At 55.7% G+C, this 22,372-nt stretch overlaps 1 protein-coding gene across 1 annotated transcript; it reads right to left on the bottom strand.

Moving 5' to 3' along the window:
- Positions 1-142: 142 nt before the first annotated feature.
- Positions 143-18,907, bottom strand: ENH_00076950 (hypothetical protein, conserved; the record flags this gene model as incomplete). The annotated part of the gene is made up of 12 exons (XM_013582624.1): positions 143-879; positions 1,183-1,383; positions 1,879-2,032; positions 2,324-2,623; positions 2,791-16,206; positions 16,358-16,541; positions 16,654-16,926; positions 17,060-17,479; positions 17,714-17,809; positions 17,986-18,164; positions 18,368-18,499; positions 18,647-18,907. The coding sequence occupies 12 exons, from the start codon at positions 18,905-18,907 to the stop codon at positions 143-145; spliced, it is 16,353 nt and encodes a 5,450-aa protein (XP_013438078.1).
- Positions 18,908-22,372: the final 3,465 nt, after the last annotated feature.

The following is a 22,372-nucleotide window of genomic DNA, read 5'->3' as shown; positions in this document are numbered from 1 at the left end:
TTCATGCAAAGCCTATTCAAATCTATTTTACTTTTTAAATAGTAAACTTTTCAAAAGTATTTCGAAAGATAAGTCAATTAGCAGCACTAAAGTGCAGACCGAAAAACTGAAAAACAAGAAATCACTTGGCAACTGAAAAGCTCTAAGCCTCTGCATCTTCGAGAGACTCTACAGACACCTCAGAAAGACACGAGGTGTCGCCTTCGGTGGCGCTGCCGTAGTTGCTGCCTGCCGTTGCAGCAGCAGCAGCAGCAGCAGCAGCAGCAACTGTTGCTGCTGCTGCAGTTCCCGCAGCACTGACACTGCTGTGTGGGCGCTCGAAGCGTCCAGAGCCCTTGTTCACTACACCCAGCTCTCCCAACTGCGGCGGCAGCTGCTGCAGCTCCAGCTGCTGCAGCTGCTGCTGCTGCCGTTGTTGTTCCCGTTGCTGCTGCTGCTGCTGCTGCTGCTGCTGCGTACTAAGGACCAAAGACAGGTCTGGTGCTGCGCTGCTTCTGGGGGACAAAGAAGCTGAAGGAGTGAGGGATAAAGAGCAGCGAGAGACGCGGGGCGATAGGCCCCTGCTGCGCCTCGTGGCTCGCTGCTGCAGCAGCGACACTGGCTGCTGCTGCTGCTGCTTTTGCTGGAGCTGCGGCTGCAGCAGCAGCTGCTGCCGCAGCAGCGCCTTCAACGCAGCCACAGCCTCCACCACCTCCTCTCTGGGCGGGAACGCTGCTGCTGCTGCTGCTGCTGCTGCTGCATCTGCTGCTTCCGCTTGGGAAGAGATGGGCAGCAGCTGGCTCATGGTGAGGGGCCCGTCCTTAGCAGCAGCTCGTTGGGCTGTCTGTACAGCTGCCTTGGGGGACGGTGGCTGGGGGTTAAAAAGAGCTGCTGCAGCATCTGAGTCCATAAACAAAATAAATAAATAAACAAATAAAATTAAAAAGACATTAAATAAATCTGTCAACTTCTGTAACTTTTAAATCTCTCTTGCTTCTTGCTTGGTTGCCTGTGTCCTTTATTTCATTTCTGCATTTGCCTGTAAGTTTACTTCCACACATTGTAGATGCAGCAGCAGCAAGCAGCAGCTCAGCTGCAGCAGCAGCTGTTGCTGCAGCGATATGACTGGAGAAGCAGCTGAAAGCACTAGCAGCAGCAGCAGCAGCAGCAGCAGCAGCAGCAGCAGCAGCAGCAAGCGCCTACGAGGCAGCAGGTCGAGCACTTTAAATGTGATTTTGTCTCCGCATGCATCTTGAATTAAACCGACGAGAGAAAGCAGCTGCTGCATTATGAAGGCATAGCTGTGCTGCAGCAGCAAAAAGGAAGAAGTGGAAACGCGACGGCGGGGCCCCCCAAGCAGCATCGAAAAGCCCAAAGAAATGGAAACACTTTCTGCTGCAGCACCTGCAACCACAGCAGCAAGAGCCGCAGCCGCAGCAGGCAGCAGCACCCGTAGCAGCAGCAAGCTAGCAGCAGCAAGCAGACGCACCCGTAGCAGCAGCAAGCAGAAGCAGCACGGGCAGCAGCAGCAGCAGCAGCAGCAGCGAACAAACAGCACGTGCTGGCAGCAGTCGGAATGGCAGTTGATGAAGACAAAGTGACTGGAGAGGGAGACAAAGATGAAAATAAAAAGGGAAAAAGAATAAACAAAAAAGATAAAACAGACGAAAATAAAAAATAAAAAGAATAAAATAAACAAAGAAGAGAAACAAATTCAAAAAGACAAACACCCGAGGCACAGAGAAGAAGGACGAAAGCTAGGAGGAGCAGCGCAGGCAGCCAGGAGGCCAATTCTTGCAAAGAGAACAAAGAAAGTGCAGAATTTTGGGAAAAATGGACAATTAAATATCCTTTTAATACAAATAAACTCATTAAATGCGAAAACTTGAAATAAATTACCCTTTTGGGCCGCCTCAGGCTGAGAAAGAGGCAGAAAAGAAGGCTTGGAAAGCGAAGGCAGCAGCCGCCGCAGCGGGGCCAAAGTGCTCAGGTGTATGCGCAGCTGCTGCACTTCCTTTTCTAAAGAAAGACTTCTTTGGCGTTCGCGCTGCAGCTGTCCATACACCCCAAACACAGGCAGCAGGAAGTCCCTTTGCACCCCAGCTGTACGTACACCCCAAGTGCACCAGCTGTACACGCAGACAGCCGAAAACAAAAACAAAAACAAAAAGAAGTCTAAATGCTGCCTCAGACAAATTGTTGGAGGGGCTGGCGAGGCGGCGCGGAACAGAAGCAGCAAATAGAAGAAATGCAAATTGAAAAAGAGAAACAGGCAAAGCAAAGGAGCAGAAAAACGAAGAAGAAAAATATAAATCAAATCCTTTAAATCCTTTAAGTCTCTAACCTGAGAATGGAGAATGTCAACATAACGCAGCTTCTGTTTGGAGTTGCGGTGAGCCTCCCCGGGTTGCTGCAGCTGCAGCAGCAGCTGCTGCTGCTGCTCCCAGTCCATGATTGCTGCTCTTTTGGCCATTGCTGCTGCTTCCGCCCTCAGCTGCCTGGACAGCACACGGTAGCAGTCAATGTCCTTTTGCAGCTCCTGCTGCTGCTGCTGCTGCAGCTGCTGCGCTGCTGTCAGTTCCTGCACCTTCTGCTGCAGAGCTGCAGCATCACGAGCCTCTCGCACTGCTGCAGCTGCTGATGCCTGCGCATAAGCACACCAATTCACAAACCCTAAACCCTAAACCCTCATCCGTTACAGCATATGCAGCAAAGGGCAAGAGTCCCTTCATGCCATTCTGCTTCCGGTTCTTTACATGCGTATGCCCGTGTGCATCTGTGCTGCTGCTGCTGCTGCTGCTGCTGCTGCACCTCTGCCGTTTCCTTCTGCAGCAGCAGCAGTTGCTTCTCGCTGTTGAGTTTTCGCATGCGCTCTGCCTGCATTTGCAGCTCCTGCTGCAGCTGCAGCGCTTCTGTTCTGTGTTGTGCTGCTTTTTCTGCTAGCTGCTGCAGCTGCTGCTGCAGTGCTCTGCCCTCTAAGGTTCCCTCAAGCACCGCTGCGTGCTGCTCCTTCTGCTGCTGCAGCTGCTGCTCCAGCTGCTGTATGCGCTCCTCTGCTGCTTGCAGCTGCTGCTGCAACTGCTGCTGCTGCTCTACCGACAAGAGTTGCTGCTGCGTCTCGTTCTCAGCTGCAGCTTGCTGAAGCAAGCGCCGACGCATATCTTGAGACTGCTGCTGCTCTTGCTGCAGTTGCTGCTGCAGCAATTCCTGTTGTTCCTGCGCCTGCTGCAGCTGCACAGTAAGCTCCCCCACAGCAAGTAATTGCTGCTCTGTTTCTTGTGCCTGCTGCTTTAGCTGCTGCAGCGTATCAGAGAGCTCAATGCCACGTTGCTGCAGCTGCTGCTGCAGCGAACGGATCTTCCCATTTGCTGCCAGTTGCTGCAGCTGCAACTCCTGTGTTTCCTGCCTCAACTGCTGCAACTCTAGAGCAGCAGCATCGCCCTTGCTGCTCTGCAGCAGCTTCTGTTGCTGCTGCTGCAACTGCTGCAGCAGCAGAGATACTCTCTGCTTCTCAGAATCTAACTGCTGCTGCAAACGCTCGTGCTCTCTCCGCAGTGCTGCATTCTCTTGTAGGGCGCGGCTGTGCTGCTGCTGCATATCTTTGTGTTGCTGCTGCAGCTGCAGCAGCTCCTGCTGGTGCTGCCGCTCCTGCTCTTGCTGCTTTCGACGCAACTGCTGCAGCTGCTCCTGTGTTTGCTGCAGCTGCTCGCGAACTGCTGTTGAGTCTTGTGCACTGTCAGCGAGTAAGTTCTCTGCTGCACGCAGCTGCTTCTGCAGCGACCCATGCTGCTGCTGCAGTTGCCTTTGTTGTTGTTGCTGCTGCTGCTGGTACTGCTGCAGCTGCCTCTCCTGGAGCTGCAGCAGCTGCTTTTGCTGCTTCAGCTCTTGCTGAGCTTCGCGGAGGTCCTGAACAGTCGTTTCGTGCTGCTGCTGCAAATGCTGCAGCGATGCTGCTGTTTGCTGCTGCTGCCGCAACTTGGCCTGCAAGGCACTCATCTCCTGCTGCTGCGCTGCAGCTCGGCGCTGCAGCTGCTCCGTCTCGGCTAGCTGCTGAGCTAGCTGTGACTCCAAGTCAGCTGCTGCATGCTGCAGCAGAGTGCGTTCCTGTGTCACCTCCTGCAGCTGCTGCATGCGGTCCGTTGCTTCCTGTTTCAGCTGCTGCAACATGTCAGTTAATTGCTGCTGCTCTTTCTTCGCTTGCTGCAGCGCAGCATCTTTCTCCTTCTCGCTTGAGCTCGCTGCACCCTGCAGCGCAGCCAGCTCTTGCTGCTGCTGTCGCCGCGCACCCTTCTCGTGCTGCAGCTGCTGCTGCAGTTCCTGCACCTGAGACAGCAAGCGTTGCTGCTCCTGCTGCCAACCGCGCACCCGCTCGTGCTGCTGCTCCCGAGCTTCTTCTGCCTTCTGCAAACTACGTTGCAGCGCAGCAATATGCTGCTGCTGCTGCTGCGCCTTCCGGCGGTCCTCCAGTTGACTTTGCCTGATCTGCTGCACGGTTGCTCTCGCAGCAGCTAGTTGCTGCTGCAGCTGCAGCACTTGCTGCTGCTGCTGCTCTGCTAGGGCTTCTTGCTCGCGCTGTTGCTGCTGCTGCATGCTGCGAAATAGCTGTTCCTCATCGGCAGCTCTTTCGAGGCTCCTCTCGAGCTGTTGCTGCTTCTGCTGCGCCTCCCTACTCTTCTGCTGCTCCTCCTGTAGCTGCGCCTCTGCCTCTCGCAGCTGCTGCAGCAGCTGCTTTGCTTCCTCAGCGCGCTGCATTTGTTGCTGCTGCACCTCCTTTTGATTCTTCTCCGCTCGTTGCAGCAGTATCTCCAGTTCCTTGCAGCGTTGCTGCTGCTGCAGCAGCTCATCGTACGCTCCATCGAGGGCAGTTTGCAGCCGCTGCTGCTCTTCCGTAAGACGCAGAACGTGCTGCTGCTCTGTCTCGGTCGCTTGCTGCTGCAGTTGGATCATTCTTTCATGTTGCTGCTGGAGCTGCTGCAGCTTTTTCTGCGCTTCTGCGGCATCTGCACGCGCTTGCTGCAGCTCAGCAGCCGCTTCCTGCAGCTGGCTTGTCAGTGTAGCACAGCGAGTGGACCACTGGTCACGCGAGTGCTCCAGGTCCTTTTCAGACACATCGACCGTCTCCAGCTGCTGCTGCAGCTGCTGCAGCAGCTGCTGCTGCTGTAACTCCCGATGCTGGGTCGCATGTAGGGCTTCCAGTGCAGTAGAAAGTTCCTCCTGCGTCCTCGCATGCTGCTGTTGAAGCAGCTCCAGCTTTTGCAGCTCCTGCTGCTGCTGCTGCTGCTGCAGCTGTTGCTGGTGCAGCAGCTGCTGCTGATGCTGCTCCTTTGCTGCTATCTGCTGTTGCTCTGCTGCCAGTTTCTCGCTAAGCTGCTTCGCCCGGCCTTGTGCTGCTACGACTTCCTGGTGCCTTTGCAGCAGTTCTGCCTGTAGCTGCTCAATTTGCTCTTCTTGCTGCTGCTGTTTCTGCTGTTGCTGCTGCTCCCTTTCCAATGCTTGCTGCAGCAGTTGCTGCACCTCAGCCAATTCTGCTGCTACAGCACCCTCCTTCTGCTGCGCCTGCCGCAGAAGCTGCTGCTGCTGCTCTAGTTTCTGCTCCAGTCGAGCTGTTGCTCTTTGCTGATGCTGCAGCTCTTGGCCTGCGCCCAGTTGCGTTTGCCGCAGCAGCCGCTGCTGCTCCTGCTGCTGCTGCTGGAGCTGCTGCAACGCTTCTCTGCGGCGTTGGTCCTCTTCCGTTTTCCGCTGCAGCTGCTGCTGCAGCTCCAGACACCGCTGCTGCAGCTCTAGTGCGGCTTCCCGCTGCTGCTGCAGCAAGCTTCCCTGCTGCTCCAGCTGCTGCTTCAGCGCGCTGCTGCTCTCACTGCTAAACCGCTCAGCAGAAGACAGTTCCTCCTCTAGCAGCTCACAGCGTGCTTTTGCCGCTGCGGCCTCTTCTCGCGTTTGCTGCAGCTCTTGTTGCTGCTGCTGCAGCTCCTGCTGCTGTTGTTGCAACTCCTGTTGGAGGGCGGTGCACCGGGAGCGCAGCCCTTCATACTCTGTTTCTGCCAACTCCTTCGCATCTTGGTGCTGCCGTACGAGGAGTTCGGCTTGCTGCAGCTGCTGCTGCTGCTGCTCTAGATCTAGCTCCTGCCGCAGCACGCGACCCTGCAGAAGGTCCTTCTGCTGCTCTGCTGCAGCGAGGGACAGCTGCTGCTGGTCATGCTGAGCCTCGATCTCCCGTAGGCGCAGGCGAAGCGCTTCCGTTTCTTCCCTAAGCTGCTGGAGAAGCTGTTGCTGCAGCAGCTGCTGCTCCTTACGCTGCGCATGGCGGGACTGGTGAAGCACTTGCTGCTGTACTGCAGCATCTTGCTGCTGCTGCAGCTGCTGCCTCAGTTCGTTGCTCTCCTGCCATGCCCGCTGCAGTTGCTGCTCCGCAGCCTGGAGTTGCATGCGGTACTCGTTGCAGCGTTGCTGCAGCAAAACCGGGCTGGGCTGCTGCTGCTGCTGCTGCTGTTCCTGCTGCTGGCGCTCCAAGAGCCGCAACACGGACCCTCTCTGCAGCTCACTGGCATGCAGCTGCTGCTGTAGCTGCCGCAGCGACTCCCGCAGCACTGACACTTCCTGCTGCAATGCTGCCCTCTGATTTGCTGCCAGGGGCTCCTCTCTTTCTGAGTCGCTAATTTGTTGCTGCAGCTGCGAGCAGGTCTGCTGTAGCTGCTGCAGCTGCTGCTGCTGCTCCTTCTGCTGTGCAAAAGCAGCATTGCATGTTGCAACCAGTCGCTCCTCGTTTGCTGCCAGCAGCTCTTGTCGTTGCTCAGACGCCCGGAGTTGCTGCCGAAGTTCCAAGAGCTCTTGCTGCTGCTGCAGCAAGGTCTCCATCTGCTTGCTTTTTGCTTCATTTGACTGCTGGAGGAGCTCTTGCAATCTTGCCAGCTGTTGCTGCTGTTGCTGCTGCCGCCGTTGCTGGGAAAACGCTAGCCCATCAGAAGTGAGCTGCTGCTGTTGCTGCTGCAGCTGCTGCAGCAAAGCGGCTTCCCTCTGCTGCAGTGCGGCAACAGAGTCATTAGCTCGTTCCAGAGAGTGCTGTGCAGACTGCAACGCCAAATGCAGTGATGTAAGTTGCTGCTGCTGCTCCTGTTGTTGCTGTTGCGCATCTTGTTCCAGTTGCTGCTGTTTCATTTGCGCTTCTGCAGCAGCAGCGGTTTGCTGCTCCAACGCCGCGTCTCGGGACGCTTCTGCCGCAGTCACCCGCTGCTGCAGGAGCTGCTGCTCCAGCTGCGCCGCCTGCAGCTCCCGCTGCAGCTGTTGCATGCGCCGCGCAGCTTCCTCCGCCTCGTCCTTGTATTGCGCAAGCGCCTGCTGTTGCTGCTGAGCAGCAGCAGCCTCTTGCTGCCGCAGCGTAGCTTCCTGTTGCAGCACCTGACAGCGTCCTTCGAGCAGCCGCACCTGCTGCTGCAGCGTCAACTTATCGGCCTCGCTGTTGCTCTCTATGTTACGCAGCAGCAATTCCAGCTGCTGTCGCTGCTGCTGCTCCTGCTGCAGCAAAAGCTCAGTCTGGCGCTCCCGAATCGCGGCTGCAGCAAGAGCTTCTTGCTGCTCCAGCGCTGTGGTTTGCTGCTGCTGCTGCCGGCGTCGCAGCGCTAGCAACTGCTCCCGCAGCCCTGCTGCTTCTGCAGCTTCTGCTGCTTTTGCCTGCTGCTCGCGTCCCAGTTGCCTACGCAGATTTGCTGCTTCCGTCTGCAGCTGCTGCAACAGCAGCACCTGCTGCTGCTGTTGCTCCCCGAAAGCGCTGGTGTTTAGGATCTGCTGCTGCTGCTGCTGCCGTATGAATGCAACCTCCTCTTCAGCATGCTGAAGCTGCTGCTGCAACAGCAGGATCTGCTGCTGCTGCTCTCTACAGCGCCGCTGCAAAAACGTGTCAATAGCGGACACCGGTGCTGCTGCGATGCTGTCGTTCAGGTTCCTCTGCTGCTGTTGCTGCACCTGCAGGCGCGACTCCTGCATTTGCTGCTGCTGCATGCGCGACTCCTCGAGTAACAAGTTCTGTTGCTGCAGCATTTGCTGCTGCTGCTCCATCCGCCGCAGCAGTTCCCTGACCGTGCCAGAGAGAACAGCAAGGTCGCTCTCGACCGCCCCCTGTTGACTGATGGAAATTGCCGGTTGCTGCTGCTGCTGCTGCTGCTGGAGTTGGTGCTGCTGTTGCTGTAACAAGAGATCCCGCGTGTATGCTTCAAGCTCAGTGGTGATCTGTTGTAGCCGTTGCATGTCTTGCTGCTGCTGCTCGAGCTGCTGCTGCAACCGTTGCGCCTTTTGTTGCTCTCTCTGCGCAAGTGTCTGCTGCTGCTGCAGCTGAAATAGAGCTTCGTTTAGCTTCGCTGCATCTTCACGCTGTTGCTGCAGCAACTGTTGCTGCTGCTGCAGCGTTTCAGCGTTGCTCTGCTGCGCCGCATGCAACAGAGATCGCAGCCCATCCACTTCCGCCTGCAAAGAAGCAGCAACAGGTGCTCCTGCCTCTGGCGACTGCCGCTGCTGCTGCTGCTGAAGGAGCCTCTGCTGCTGCTCCTGGAATTGCCTCTGTTGCTGCTGCTGGAACGCCGCCAAAGCACCATATTTTGATTCGACTGCTGCAAGGCGTGCTGACACTCGAGCCGTCTCTTGCTGCTGCTGCAGCAGCAACTGATGAGCATTTTCAGCTTCAGCAGCAAGAGAAGCAGCACGCGAGGTCTCAGCTGTCAGGCGATCCTCGAGAAGTGCGATCTCTTCCTTTGCTGCTGCTGCTTGCTGCTGCTGCAGCATCAGTTGTTGCTGCGCCACAGCCTCTGCGTCTAGTTGCAGGCGACTTTGAGTAAGCTCTTCGGCGAGCTGCTGCCTCTCTGTATTCTGCTGCAGCAGCAGCGCTTGGTGCTGTTGTCGCTGCTGCTGCAGTTGTTGCTGCAGCTCAGACATCTGTTGCCGTTTCGCCGCTAGCTGCTGCTCGGCTGTCTCCGCTCGGCCACTCCAATAGGCGACTTCACGCTGCTGCTGCTGCTGCTGCATTTGCTGCATGCGAATTTGGTGCTGCAACTCACTAAGCTGCTGCTGCTGCTGAAGCAGCTGCTGCTGCTGCTGCTTCTCGAGCATTCTGGACTGCTCCAGCGCTGCGCCTTCAGCCCTCTGTCCTTCCGCCTCTAGCAGCTCCTTCTCCTGCTGAAGCCTCTCGCGATCAGCAGCAGCGAGCTGCAGTTGCTGCTGTAGCCGCTGCTGCGTCTCTTCCCAGCTGTTCTGCTGCTGTCTCCATTGCTGCTGCTCCTGCTGCAGGCGATTTTCCATGTCTTCGCACTGCTGTTCCTTCTGCTCTAACTCTAGCTTCAACTGTTGTTGCTGCTGCTGCTGTTCCTTTAGTTGCAGCTCGAGCCTCCCTACGTGCGCCTGCAGCTGCTGCTGCAGTTGCTGCTTCGCTGCCTCGAGGGAATCACGCTGCCTTGTAACTCTGGCTAGCTGCTGTTCTGCAGCAGCTGCTGCCCGCCGCAGGTCTTGTAGCTGCTGCTCCGCCTCAGCTGCCTCTGCCAGCTGCTCGCGGGCTTCACTTAGCTCCTGCTGGTGTCTCTGCAGCTGCTGCTGTTCCAGTTCCTGCTGCAGCTGGTCTCGTTCCTCTGTGAGTGCCTGGATTTGCTTGTCCTTTTCTCTTGCTGCCAGTTGCACCTCTTCAAGCTGAGCTTTACACTGCTGCAGCTGCTGCTGTTGCTGTTGTTGCTGCCTCTCAAGGTCCTCTAGCTGTAACTGCTGCGAATCGCATTGCTGCTGCTGCTGTTCCTCCCTCGCTGCTGCTGCAGCATCAGCTGCCTGCATTTGCTGCTGCAGCGAGGCGATTTGCTGCTCCTGGAGCCGCATCTGTCTCTTTAAGGCCCGCTGGTCTTGCTCCAGTCTGTCTTTTTCTGCTCTCAGCTGTTGCTGCTGCTGCCGCTGCTGCGTCAGCCACTGCTGGTGCTGCTGCTGCAGCATCTGCCGTTGCTGCGCCGCCTCTTGCAAGGCCGGAAGCTGTTGAAGCTGTTCATCCAATCGCTTGTTTTGTTCCTGCAGCAAATCTGTTGCTGCCTGTGCTGCCGACAGCTGTGTGCTTAGATTATCTTGAGCCTTTGTTGCTTCTTCTACCTGCTGCAGCAGCTCTTGCTTTTCTGCTGCCAGGGTCCGTAGCTCAGTTTGCTGCTGCTGCTGTTGCTGCCTCAGTTGTTGCAGCTGAGCATACAGCTCGTCTCTCCGCTGTTCTGCATTTGCTGCTGACTGGCGGTGCAAATCGAGGGCTTCAGCCATGGTTCGCTGCTCCTCTTCCTGCTGCTGCTGCAACAGCAGCTGTTGCTGCTCTGCGAGCTGCAATTGCTGCTCCAATTGTCCTGTTTGCTGCTGCAGGTGATCGACCTCCTCGAGGGCTTCCTTATAAGCCTGTTGCAGTCGCTGCAGCTCCGCTGCTTGTGTTGCTGCTGTCGCTGCAGCCTTTTCTGCTTGACTGGCGATGTCTGCGGCGTGGCGTTGTTGCTGCTGCAGCTGTTCCTGCAGCTGCTGCACCTGCTGCTGCAGCGATTTTTCCTTGGCCTCCAGAGCACGCTGCTGCTGCTGCTGGTCTCGCTGCAGCTTCGCGTGTTGCTGCTGAAGCTCCTTCAACTGATTTTGCAGCTGACTATCTTGCTTTTCGTGTTGTTGGGCCTGCTGCTGCATTTGCCGCTGTAGCTGCTGCACTTGCTGCGCGTGTCGCTGTTCGGCGTCTGTCTGCTGTTGCTGTAGCTCCTTTGCTGCTGCTGCCCTCTGTTGCTGCAGCTGCTTCTGCAGCGACAGGTTCTCTTCATATCTGGAGTTGGCTAGCTGCCGCTGCCTATCGAGCTGCTGCTGCATCTGCTGCAGGAACGCCTGCTGCTGCTGTTGCTGCCTGTCTGCACTCTCTTCTCTCTGCTTAGAAGCCGCCACTTCAGTCTGGGCAGCAGCAAGGCCCTGTTGCGTGTCCCGCAGCAGCTGCTGAAGTTCTTCTAGCTGCTGCTGTTGTAGCTGCTGCGCTTCTTTGTTCAATGTCAGCTGTTGCTTTGTTGCAGTAAGCTCGGCCTCCGTGGCAGCTAGGGACGCTGCAGCTTGCTTCTCCTGCTGCTGCTGCTCCTCCCGGAGCTGCTGCAGCTGCTGCTGCAGCTGCTGCCGCTGGTCCTGCATCTGTTTTACATCTGCTGCTGCGCGGGACTGAGAGAGTAAAAGCCTTTGTATTTCGTCGCTCTGCTCTGCTGCAGTTGCTGCCATCTTCTGCAGCCGGTTTTCAAGCAGCAGGCGCTGCTGCTGTGCTAACTGCTCCTGTTCCAGCTGCTGCTCGGCCTCTGCAGCGTGCTGCTGTTGCTGCTGCTGCAGTTGCTGTCTGGCCTCCATCTCGGCAGCACAGACGCGCTGGTATTCACTGCGGCTCTGCAGCAGCAATTTTTGTTGCTGTTGCTCCTTTTCCGCTGCTTCCTGCTGATGCTGCTCGGCAGCCCGCCTTTGTTCCTCCAGCTGAAGCTGCTGCAGCTTGATATGTTCCTGCTGCTGCTCTAGCTGCAGCTGCTGCGATTTTAGTTGCTGCTGTACCTCTTCTAAACTTTTTGAACGCTGCTTTAGTTGTGCTTGCATCTGTTGGAGCTGCTGCTGTTGCTGTTGGATCTGCTTCTGCTGCTGTTGCGTTAGCTGCTGTTGCTGCTGCAGCTGCTGCTGTAGCAGTTGCGCCTGTCGCCGGTACTCCCCAATTGACACCTCAGCTTCCTTCTGTTGTTCTGTTTGCTGCTGGTTTAACTCGTTTTGTTGCTGTAGCCGTTGCAGCAGCAGCACTTCCTGCTGCTGGTGCTCCTCTAGCAAGGATGTCTGCTGCACTGCTAGTGTCTGCTGCTGTTTCAACTGAGCAATGAGCTTTTGCTGCTCTTCCTCCTGCTTCGCCAAATCAGCTCTGCGTTTCTCAAGAGTGGCAACAGCTTCATCTAATTTCTGCTGCAGCTGCCGATTTTCATGTTGCAGGTGCAGCAGTTGCTGCTGCTCCTTGCTGCTACGTTCCCGTGTCTCTGCTAGAGACTTGGCCAGCTGCTCTTGTTGTTGCATCATCTCCTCAATCTGCTTCTGCTGCTGTTTTGCCTGATCTTCTGCCTGCTTCTGCCACTCTTGAAGCTGCTGTTCGTGTTGCTGCTGCTGTTGCTGCAGTTTCTGCTCGTGCTGCTGTTGCTGCTGCTCAGTGTTGCGCGCATGTGCTTCAGCTACCTCTTGCTGCTGCTGTTGCTGCTGATCTACGCGTTTGCGAAGCTGGTCAGCAAGGAGTTGCTGCTGCTTGTGCTCGTCCTTTGCTGCTGCAGCTGCATGCAGGGAAGCGTCCAAACGCATGCGGAGCTCTGCAGCTTGCTGCTGCAGCTCTGTGTACTGCCTTTCTGCTTCGTTCGCCAGCAAGTGGTATCGTTCTTCTGCTTCCTGCAGCAGCGCAGCAAATTCTCCGCATTTTGTTTCGGAATTCTGCAGCTCCTGCACCAGCTGCTCGTTGGTTTGCCGCAAGTGCTGCAGGTCTTGCTCGAGTAGCTCCTGCTGCTGCTGCTGTCCTGCTAGCTTCTGCAGGAGCTCCTGTTCACGCGTCTGCTGCCGCTGCTCTCTCTCCTCCGCATGCTGCCGCTGCTGCAGCAGCAGCTGCTGCTGCTGCTCCTGCAGCCGGAGCACCTCCTGCTGCAGCGCAGCACGACTTTCGGCTTCAGCTTGCTGCGCCTTCTGGAGGGATTCTTGCAGGATCTGTTGCTGCTCCGCGTGGCGCCTCTGCGTTTCCTCTCCCTCAGCAGCAGCTTGCTGCTGTAGCTGCTGCAACTGCTGCAGTACAGCTTCCTGTTCCTTTTGGTGTTGTTGCTGCAACAGCTGCTGCTGCTGCAGTTGCTCTCTCAGACTCGCCGCCTCAGCAGACAGTTCAGCCCTCAAGTCCCCAGCTGCAGCATTCTGCTGCATTAACTCACTTGAGCGACTGCACTCCTGCTGCAGAAGCAGCTGCAGCTGCTGGTTTTCAAGCTGTGCTGCTGCGACTTGCTGCTGCAGCTGCTCTTTCTGCTGCTGTTCTGCCTGTAAAAGCTCTGTCTTGCGCTGTAGCTGCTGCGCTGCTGCGGCCCTCTCGCTTGCTGCCTGCTGCTGCAGCTGCTGCTGCACCTCCTGCAGTCGCTGCTCCGTTGCAGCCAGTTTCTCAGCAATATCTGCAGCTTCTGCCTGGCTGTTCCGGAGGTCCTGCTTGAGAGCCCGTAGTTGATTCTCATGTGCCTCCTGCTGCAGCTGCTGTGCGCTGCTGCCGTGCTTCTGCCTTGCCTCCAGCTGCTGCTGCAGCAGCCGCCGCTCCGCCTCCGCACGCCCTGCTCGTTGCACTGCGCGAACAAGCTCTACAGACTGGCGTTCGTACAGTTGCTGCAGCTGCTGCTGCTGCTGCTGGGCAGCGGCGAATGCTTCCTGTAAATCCTGGTGCAGCTGCTGCAAGTTCTGTAGCTGCCTTTCCAGAGATATCTGGTCCTCCTCCCGTTGCTGCTGCTCCTCTGCTGCTGCGTCGTTTTGCCCCAGATGCTCCTGTCGAAGTTTGGCAGCATCAGCTGTTGCTGTTACTTGCTGCTGGAGTTCTGCTGCCTCTAAGTGCTGCTGCTGAAGAGACAGCGTAGGGCGCTGCTGCAGAGTCTCAGCTAGAGACTGCAGGCTGGAAAGCTCACTGGCGGACTGACGCAATTGCTGCTGCAGCAACGAGTGTTGCTGCAGCAAGTCAGTGTGTTTCTGCTGTAGCTGCTCCACCTCGCAAGCTTGCTGTTGTTGCTGTAGAAGCAAATTGCTGTGCTGCTGCTGCAGCTGCTCGAACTCCGCCGTTTGCTGCTGCAGCTGCTCCCTCAGCTGTACACAGATCTCCTCGAGCTTTTTTGCCGCAGCTCGAGCCTCATCGGCTCCTTGCTGCTGCTGCTGCAACTGATCCTGAAGCGACTTGCTCGTTATCTGCTGCATCTGAAGTGCATGGCGCAAGTCTTCCGCTTGCTGCTGTAGCTGTTCCTTTTGCTGCTGCAGTAGCTCCGCTTGCGTTTCCCGCTGCTGCTGGAGCAGCGCAGCTTCCTTCGACAGAGACCGTTCGAGATCTAGAGTTTTGTGCGTGTACTCCTGTTGCAGTTGCGCGTATCGAGCCGCTGCTGCAACAGCTTGTTGTCTCTCTTGTTCCAGCTGCTGCAGCAGCAACTGCTGCTGTTGCTCGTTTTCCCTGCTGCATCGTTCAAGTTCGTTTTCTGTGTCCTTCTGTTTGGCTTGGAGCTCCTCTATTAGCAGCTGCTGTTCCTGCAGCTGCTGCTGCTTCTGTTGCAACTGCAATTGCTGCAACTCCACGATTTGCTGTATGCGGCTGACCTGGTTACTGGCTGGCGCACCGTCTGCAGTTTCACCCTGCTGCTGCAGCTGGTGCTGCAGCTGCTGCAGTTGTTGCCTCTCTGTAGTTGCTAGCCTCTCAGTGAGCGCCGCCAGGTCTTGCTGCATTTGTTGCACTTCCCGCTGCAGCTGTTGCTCCCCTTCTGCTGCTGCTGCAGAATTTTCCTCGGCGTCTCTCAACCGGATTGATAGCTCTTCGCACTTGCTGCGCAGTGCGTCTTCTGTGGCTGCTGCTGCTGCGGCCTCCTTTTTGAAGGCTTCAGCTCGCCGCTGCAGCTCTGACTTCTCCTCCGCTGCTGTAAGCAGCAGCTGCTGCTGCTGCTCTGCCTTGCCCAGCAACAGCTGCTGTGCTGCAGCGCTAGCCTCTAGTTGTTGCTGGAGTAACCTTATGTCGCCTTGCAACTGCATATTGTCTTGCTGCAGCTGCTGCAACAAAGCTGTTGCTTCTGAGTTGTTTCCTGGCAGCAGCTGCTGGGAATTCCCCGGCGGCTGTTTGTGCTGCTCTTGCAATTGCACTAGCCGGTCATGGTCCTGCAGCTGATGCTTCAGCAGCTGCACCTGCTTCTCTTGCTGCTGCAGTTGCTTCTGTTGATGCTGCAGCTGCTGCTCTTGCTGCTGCAGCTGCTGCTCCTGCTGCTGCGCCTGCTGTCGCAGCTGCTCTATCTCTTCGCTCTGTCGCTCTTGCTGCTGTAATTCTGAGTCCCGCTGAAGGAGCTCCTGTTCCTGTTGCTGCAGCTGATGCTCTTGCTGTTGCAGCTGCTGCTCTTGTAGCTGAAGCTGCTCCTCTTGTTGGTGCAGTAGCTGTTGCTGTTGCTGCACCAGCTGTTTCAGCTCTTCCAGCTGCAACTCCAGATGCTGCAGCTGCGTATTCTGGTCGTCAATTTGCTGCTGCTGCTGCATTAAGTCTTGATCCTTCGCAGCAGCAAGCTGCCGTTCCTGTTGCTCCTGCTGCAGTTCGAACTCCTGCTTTTGCAACAGCTGCCTGTGCTCTTCGAGTTGGAGCTGCTGCAGCTGCAGCTGCTCCTTCTGTTCCAGCTGCTGCTTCTGCTGCTCCCGCAGCAACGCTTGCTGCCTTTGCAACTCGCGCTCCTGTTGCTGCAGCTGTGCCTGCTGCTGCTGCAGCTGCATGCGTTGCTGCTGGAGTTCAGTTTGCTGCTGCTGCGCTGCAGCCTCACGCGCCACCAGTTGCTGTTCCTGCAGCAGCAGCTCCTGTCTCCTCTGCTGAAGCACTGCTGCTTCCTCATTTGCTGATGTTACAGCCTCACGTTCAGCTGCTTCATCGTGCTGCAGCAGTTTGTGCACATGCTGCGGGGCTTGCTGCTGGTGCTGTCGCTGTTGCTCCAGCCGTTGTTGAAGCTGCTGCTTCTCCAGCTGCTGCTGCCGTCGTAGGACTTCCTGATGCAGAGCTTCTGCCTGTTGCTGCAGCAACTCGAGCCTATGCCGTGCAGCATTCTCGCGTTGCTGAAGCTCCCCTTGTGGAGTGACTATAACTTGGGGCTGCTGCTCCTGTTGCCGTTGTTGCTGCTGCTGCTGCCGCTGCTGGAGCTCCTCGTGCTGCTGCTGCAATTCTTCATGCTGCTGCAACAAATCTTCGTGCTGCTGCTGCAGCAGCGTATACTGGCGGGTAATCTCATTAAGATGCCTCATGACAGTTTCCGTCCGAGAAAGCAGCAGGTTGTGCGTCTCCCTCATCGTTTCCAGCTGCGCCTCTAGCTCTGCTGCTGGTGGCTGCGGCAGCGGGTGTTCAACGAAATTAGCGCTCTTGCCTGCATTTTCCGTGATCTGCTGCTGCCGCTGCGCTGCTGCAGCGTCTGGAGTAGACTGCCAAGAGCCCTGACCTTCTGTGGCTGTGCGATCCTGCGCGTGCGCAGCCTACAGCAGCAGCAGCAGCAGCAAGCCAGATGATTCATTACTCGTTGCAGTCATTATTAGTTGCCGGTGTGAAGGCAGCAACTTTTGAAGCATCTGTATCGACAGCATAGCCACTGCAGCAAGCAGACAGAAAAAGTTGAGTCCCGCATACCGTCGTAGCTCCATCAAAGCGAGTTTGCTGCTGCTGCTGCAGCTGCTGTTCTAAGGAATGCACGCGCTCCTGCAGCAGCAGTCTCTCCCCTTCAACTGCCTTCAATCGGTGCGCGCGGCGTCGACTGATTAGGCGAACAACTGCGAGCTGTTTGTGCAGCTCCTTGGGCGACAGCGCGTCTTTCCTGCAGCAGCAACAGCAGCAGCAGCACCTGCGTGAAGCTACGCCGTTGAGCCGACCAAAAAAAAGCTGTCATTTTTGGTACTCCTTCTGCTGTAGTCGACTCTGAAGCTCACCCAAATGCAGAAGCAGCAGAACCGCTTGACGCAAGGTAAGATTCCCGCAGAAGTCGACGGCGTTTGCTGCTGCTGGTGCCGCTGCTGCTTCCCGAGAGAGAGAGCAGCAGCAACCGCTGCTGAGCGGCAATGCGTGTGACATGCCCTTTCCGTGCTTCACGCGCGCGGGCTGCTGCGCTTGCTGCTGCGTCATCAACCCATTGCAGCAACTGTTGCTGCAAATGCTGCAGCGACTCGTCACTGCCGCAGCAGCGCAGCAGATCCTGCCGTTTGCTGCATGCAGGTAATCGCACAACACAATTAAAACGCGCAGCAGCTCCTCCAGCTGCAAATATTCGCAGCAGCAGCATCAGGAGCAGCAGCATCCCGAACGCGCTTTTTGATTTTGGCCCGGTGACGTGCTTACCTCCGCAAGGCTCCGCGCAGCAGCACAGCCTCTTGTGCCTTATGCAGGAGCTGCTGCTCCTTTGCTGCTGAATGCTGCTGCTGTTGCTGCAGCTCTGCGGCTAGCTGGCGGATCTTGCGGGAAGCACGTCGTCTGAACCTTAGGAGCGGTTGCATTTCCGCTGCCTTCTGCTGCAGCTGCTGCCGAAGCCGCAGCAGTTCCTTTTGTTCCCTTTCATAACTTTCTCTGGCAGCCTTGAGCTGCAGCCGCTCAGTATTTAGTGAGCTGCTTCCCGCTGTTACTGCTGCGGTTGCTGCTGAAGCAGCCAGATTCTGTTCATCTTGCTGCATCCAGCTGCTGCTACTGCTGCTGCGGCTGCTGCTGCGACAATTAGACTGGCCCTGGGATTCAGCACCGGTTTGCTGAAGCGATGTTGCTGTCCTGAGATTCACAAAGTTGCACGCATCCTACAGCTACGCCCAGATCAGCATAAGCAGCAGCAGCAGGATTAGCAGCATCAGTGGCAGCAAACGCATCACAGGCACCATCGCCGCCAGCAGCACCACAGGCGCCAGCAGCAGCACGGAACTCTTCAACTGGAAAAGAGCCGCAAAGCAGCAGCAGCAAAAGCTTCAGTAAAGCATCCGCAGCGGGTGCAGGAGCAGCAAGCCTGACGTCGAAGGTGCTGCAGTTCCTTCTGAGCAAGCAGAGCCATCTCGCCATGCATCTCGCTTGGTGACTGAGTCCTTCCAGCCACTACTCTGGCTTTCCCTGAAAGAGAAATTTACAAAATATCTGCTGATGCGCAAGCTGTGGGCTCTGAACATTGTATGCATAGTTCTGAATCCCTGACTTGTTAGCTCCTGAGGCCTCACTTTCCCGTGCCCCAAACTAAGAAGCCCTCAACCCCGATATTTCAACTGTGCACAAATCGCAGCAAGGCTCACGGATCCAAGCACTTTCCAGCTGCTGCTGCTGCTGCATCTGCAGCTGTTGCACTGCTTGTTGCTGCATGATCCCCAGTTGGTGTGAATGCGCCTGGCGTAGCTGCTGTATAGCCTGGCTGCCGAGCGGCAGCAGCAGCAGCAAGCCAATTCAGCTGGGATGTCAGAGTTTTGACTTGGGCCTGAAGGAGCAGCAGCAGCAGCGCCGGCAGCACCAAGAGCACGGAGCTCGTAAAGGAAGACTATTCATTCTACTGCTTTCCTCGGTGCTGCACCCATAGTCGCAGCAGCAGCGCCTAGTGCTGCAAAAGCTTCGCTGCTGCCGCAGCAAATAGTGCTGGAAACAGTGCTGCAGCTGCTGCACCAAGGCTCTCGTTGGATGTACCTGAAGCACTTGAATTTGTGCGTCTCTCTCCCTCAATTCATTCCTTTTTCCCTGAATTTCCCGCTCAGCCTTGTGTAGCTCAACGCGCAGCAAACCGGTTTGCTGCTGGAAAAAAGCTAACTCGCTGCGCAGCTGCGCGCACTGCAGCACAGCAGCGGCAGCCACGCAGCACCAGCAGCAAAAAGCAGCAATGTGATGGATTTGGATTTTTTAGAAAAGAGAGAAGAGGGGTTGTCGCGGCAGCAGCAGCAGCGGCAGCGACAGCAGCAGTCTGTCTACCTGTTGACATGGTGCTGAAGTTTTCCACTGGCTCGTTCCCGCCGTGCCCGGCAACTTCTGCTGCTGCTGCTGCTGCTGCCGATGCTGCTGAGGAGTGGAGGCATCAGCAGCGGCAGCAGCTTGGGTAGCAGCGAAAGTGGAAAAAATGAGATGCCCTGCGTGCAGCTGCTGCTGCTGCAGCACCGGCACCTGCTCCCTCTGCTGCACTTTCCTTAGGGCATCTGTGCTGCTACAGCGCCTGTGGGCCTCCGACGCATGCATACACTCCGACACGGGTGGGGGAGTCAAAGTCCGCCTGGCACGTTGCCATGGCCTTGCTGCTGCTGCTGCTGCTGCTGCTGAAACAGGTGCCGTCGCTGCATGCGCAGCAGCAGCCAGAGTCTCTCCAGAAGGCTGTAGCGCACGCAGATAGCCGCCAGAGACACAAGCAGCGCAGCGGCGGCCGCAGCTGCAGTGCCAGCCCTTCCGGCGTCTCTCCCCGCTGTCCTGTGGGCCCCACACCCGGGAGGGAGCCACTGAAACGCAGCAGCAGCAGCAGCAACGGCAATGATGGCAAACTGGCACTGCTAGTGCCATTCAGTCTCCCTTAGATCCCCCTTTTCCAAAGCTGCGGTGAGTGTGGAATTGGTTTCGTGTCACTTTCACGTACTGTTGCATCTGGCAAGCTGGGGGTGGTCAGGGTCTCTTGTGAGCCTTTTTTCAGAACAAATTGCCCCCAAGGGCCATGGAGGCCCGCCACCATAAAATCTGGTATGTAAACTCTGAACTACACCCGAATCCTTAGACCCCTGGGCCCTTAAGTGACTCTCCAGATCCTGGGGATGGCCGTTGTGTCCACTCGCATCCCCAGTAGTGTATTAAAAACAAAAAATTAAGAAGTGCCTTTGTATTAGTTTACGCATTTTCGTATGGGGGCCCCTTGGGGGCCTCTCTGCAGGCGCTGGAATGGCTGGACCGTCACCACCCACCAACCCTTTGTGGCTCGGTCCGCATTTTGCTCATTCCCACGACTACTTGGTTGCGTCGGCATTGCCCGCTTTTTCATGCTCATATTATTTGTTTAACAGGGAGCAGGAATCGACCAAGACGGCAAACAGGCAAGGAGAAGGGCGCGCAGGGTTGGGGAGAGGTTCCCGAAGGGTCACTACCACTCGTTGCCATCACAGTTTGAGCGACCAATCCTTCCCTGTTTTGCGAAACATCCCTACTCATTCCACGTATTTGATACCATTTTAACAATTTAACACATTTTAACGATTAAGTAGATCTTTTCGAGCACATCTACGGAGACTTGTGTTTTGAGGGTGTTACAAGGCTCGTTTTACGCCCTTCCCAACTATCTACGCAGTGCACAGAGTACCATATCCACGGATACTTCCGGATTTATACTTCCTGGGTCATACGTGGTTGGCAACAAGCCTTCTTGGGTGGGAACGAAGAGGGGCAACGGCACTCAGCAGGAGAGAAATAAAGGGAAGGAAGCATAGAACCAACCGCGACAGATTCATGCAAATATTACACCAGTGCGCGGAACAGGCATGTAGAAGGGCAGATGCATAGACAAGTAACCAGACATCTAGGAATGCATAAAAATGCAGACGATAAATCGGCAAATAAATAAATAAGGTAACGATGGCACTCTATCGGTAGGAATACACTCCTGGGGAAAGAAATGCCTTCTCCCGGTCCACTTTCATTTGAATTCAGCAGAAGAAGAAGCAGGGGAAGTTTCGTTGCTTCCTTCTCATCTTCTATGCTCTCTGCACGTCTTCTGCATCCATCTCAATCTTCTTGTAGTCGCCTGATTTTGTCTTGTCGACAATATCTTTACCTTTCCACTCCAAAATTCCCATTCTTCATCTGAACTCTTCTTGTCCTCTTTTCTCCCCGATATTCCCCCTCTTGGCTCTCAGAAACTCGTAGAGGCACGCCATATTATGTACAAATTAACAGCTGAGCTCGTAAAACGGTTATAAAGCGCCCTAGGCACCAGTATATGCTATGCTATTCAGTACTTAATCGAAACTAGTTGGATACTCAAAATGCCCGACATGAACACTCGCGAAATCACTCCACTCGAATTTACCTTGTATGACTTCCTTGTCCCCGAGGCCTCCACCAGCCGCTTTTGATGGTTTGGCCTATGAGGCAATTTACACATCTCGATTATCGGCACACTATGTCTCTGACCACTCTTCATTTTGCTTGGTTGTAGAAAAAGCCCTTTCGCACTGTAGGGCAGAAATGTGAGTTTTATTTTCACCGGCGAAAAAGCCGCCCTGCACTTTGCTTGCAGTATGCTAACAGTTCATAGGGCACTCGACATCCTCAGCGCAACGCGCCCAAGAAAAGGTATTCCGTGTTCTGCGCCTCCTGGAGGCGCTTTCGTTGGGTCAAGCCCAGTTATTGCGTGCGCCTAATTTTTCAACCAAAATGCGTGCCTACTAAAGCTCAGAGTCAGATTCGCTGGTTCTGGGGCCCCCAAGTATGCAAGCTTTGCGCAGCTAGCACCTCTTGGCCAAGTCCTGCAGTTTGGACTTTCGATTGTGAACGGCGCTTTGAACAATGTGGCACAGAGCCCATAAGGAGGCCCAGTTCTAGATGGAAGGCAGCACCTTATATTTATTCTTGCCGTGCCTGACTCTATTTTCGTTCCTCGAGATGTCGGCTCTTTTCTGTTGGCGTCTGTGCACATCTCTCCTTGCGCCCGTGTGTGTGCATGCTTCTTCTGTTCGTCTCCCCGCTTGGGGCTCCAGGAGCTTCTAAGTACCCGAAAGTTTACTCTTTCGGTTCAAACATACAACTGAAAGCCCGCATGCTACCTACTTCCAAACTTCTAGTTCACTTCGCTGGAGTAGATTACCACAAAACCGCATACCACTTATCCCCATAGTCGCGGTTTAAAAACACTACTAAAAATCGCACGATAATTCCCAGACAAATGCACAGTCTAACTGCACATCCTGCTTCAGAAGGAGTGCATGCCCGCACGCCTTGCTGCGTCTGCAGTTTTTCCCGATAATGTAGAAACTTTTGCTGGTGCCAATGCTGATGCTAGGGCTCACTCATGCAGCCCTGCTCCTGTGCTCCCTCATCTGCAGCTGATTCTGCTGCAGGGGAAGCTTAACACGGGAAAGGTTTTGGGCTGGCAGCAGTTGCTGCTCGCTTGCAGGCGCTGCACTTTGCGAGGAAAGGAAAGAAGACCTCCACTTCAATAAAACCAAGAGCGGCACTCTGACGTTTGAGAGACACGAACAACACCCAGACGCCTACACTATATGTATTACTAGATTCAATTATATCTCCTTGATAGCGCACCTTAAAAGACCAGTGTTATCAGAGTGCTGGCGAACATGTACACAAGCCAGTGCATCCGCATCTGAGAGCTATTTACATACTAAATGAATGCATTCGTAAGTCGACTTAAAATGCACTTGTCAAAGAATCCGCATATCCACCTCAAACTGCATATATAGCGAAAAGTATTCTACCACTGACTAACCGTCGGCATCAGCTCGGCTGCATTGAGAAGGGAGCAAGCGAGACGCTTCATTTCTTGCTGCTCCTCCTGAAGTAGCAACCACACACAGAAAGCACGCTCATGCTAACGCTTGCGCAATGTCCCTAGCCACAGCGACGCATCAGGCCAAAACCTCGAGCTTGAAGATTTTAGGGCCAGAGTCCATCGACGCACTTGGCTGTATGCTGCAAGCCAAATCTTGTGCT

This window comes from Eimeria necatrix, genomic scaffold (genome assembly GCF_000499385.1).
Source record: "Eimeria necatrix Houghton genomic scaffold, Enh_scaff7, whole genome shotgun sequence".
Classification (NCBI taxonomy): domain Eukaryota; phylum Apicomplexa; class Conoidasida; order Eucoccidiorida; family Eimeriidae; genus Eimeria; species Eimeria necatrix.
Note: the sequence above shows the minus strand (reverse complement) of the source record. Positions and strands in the feature narration are given on the sequence as shown.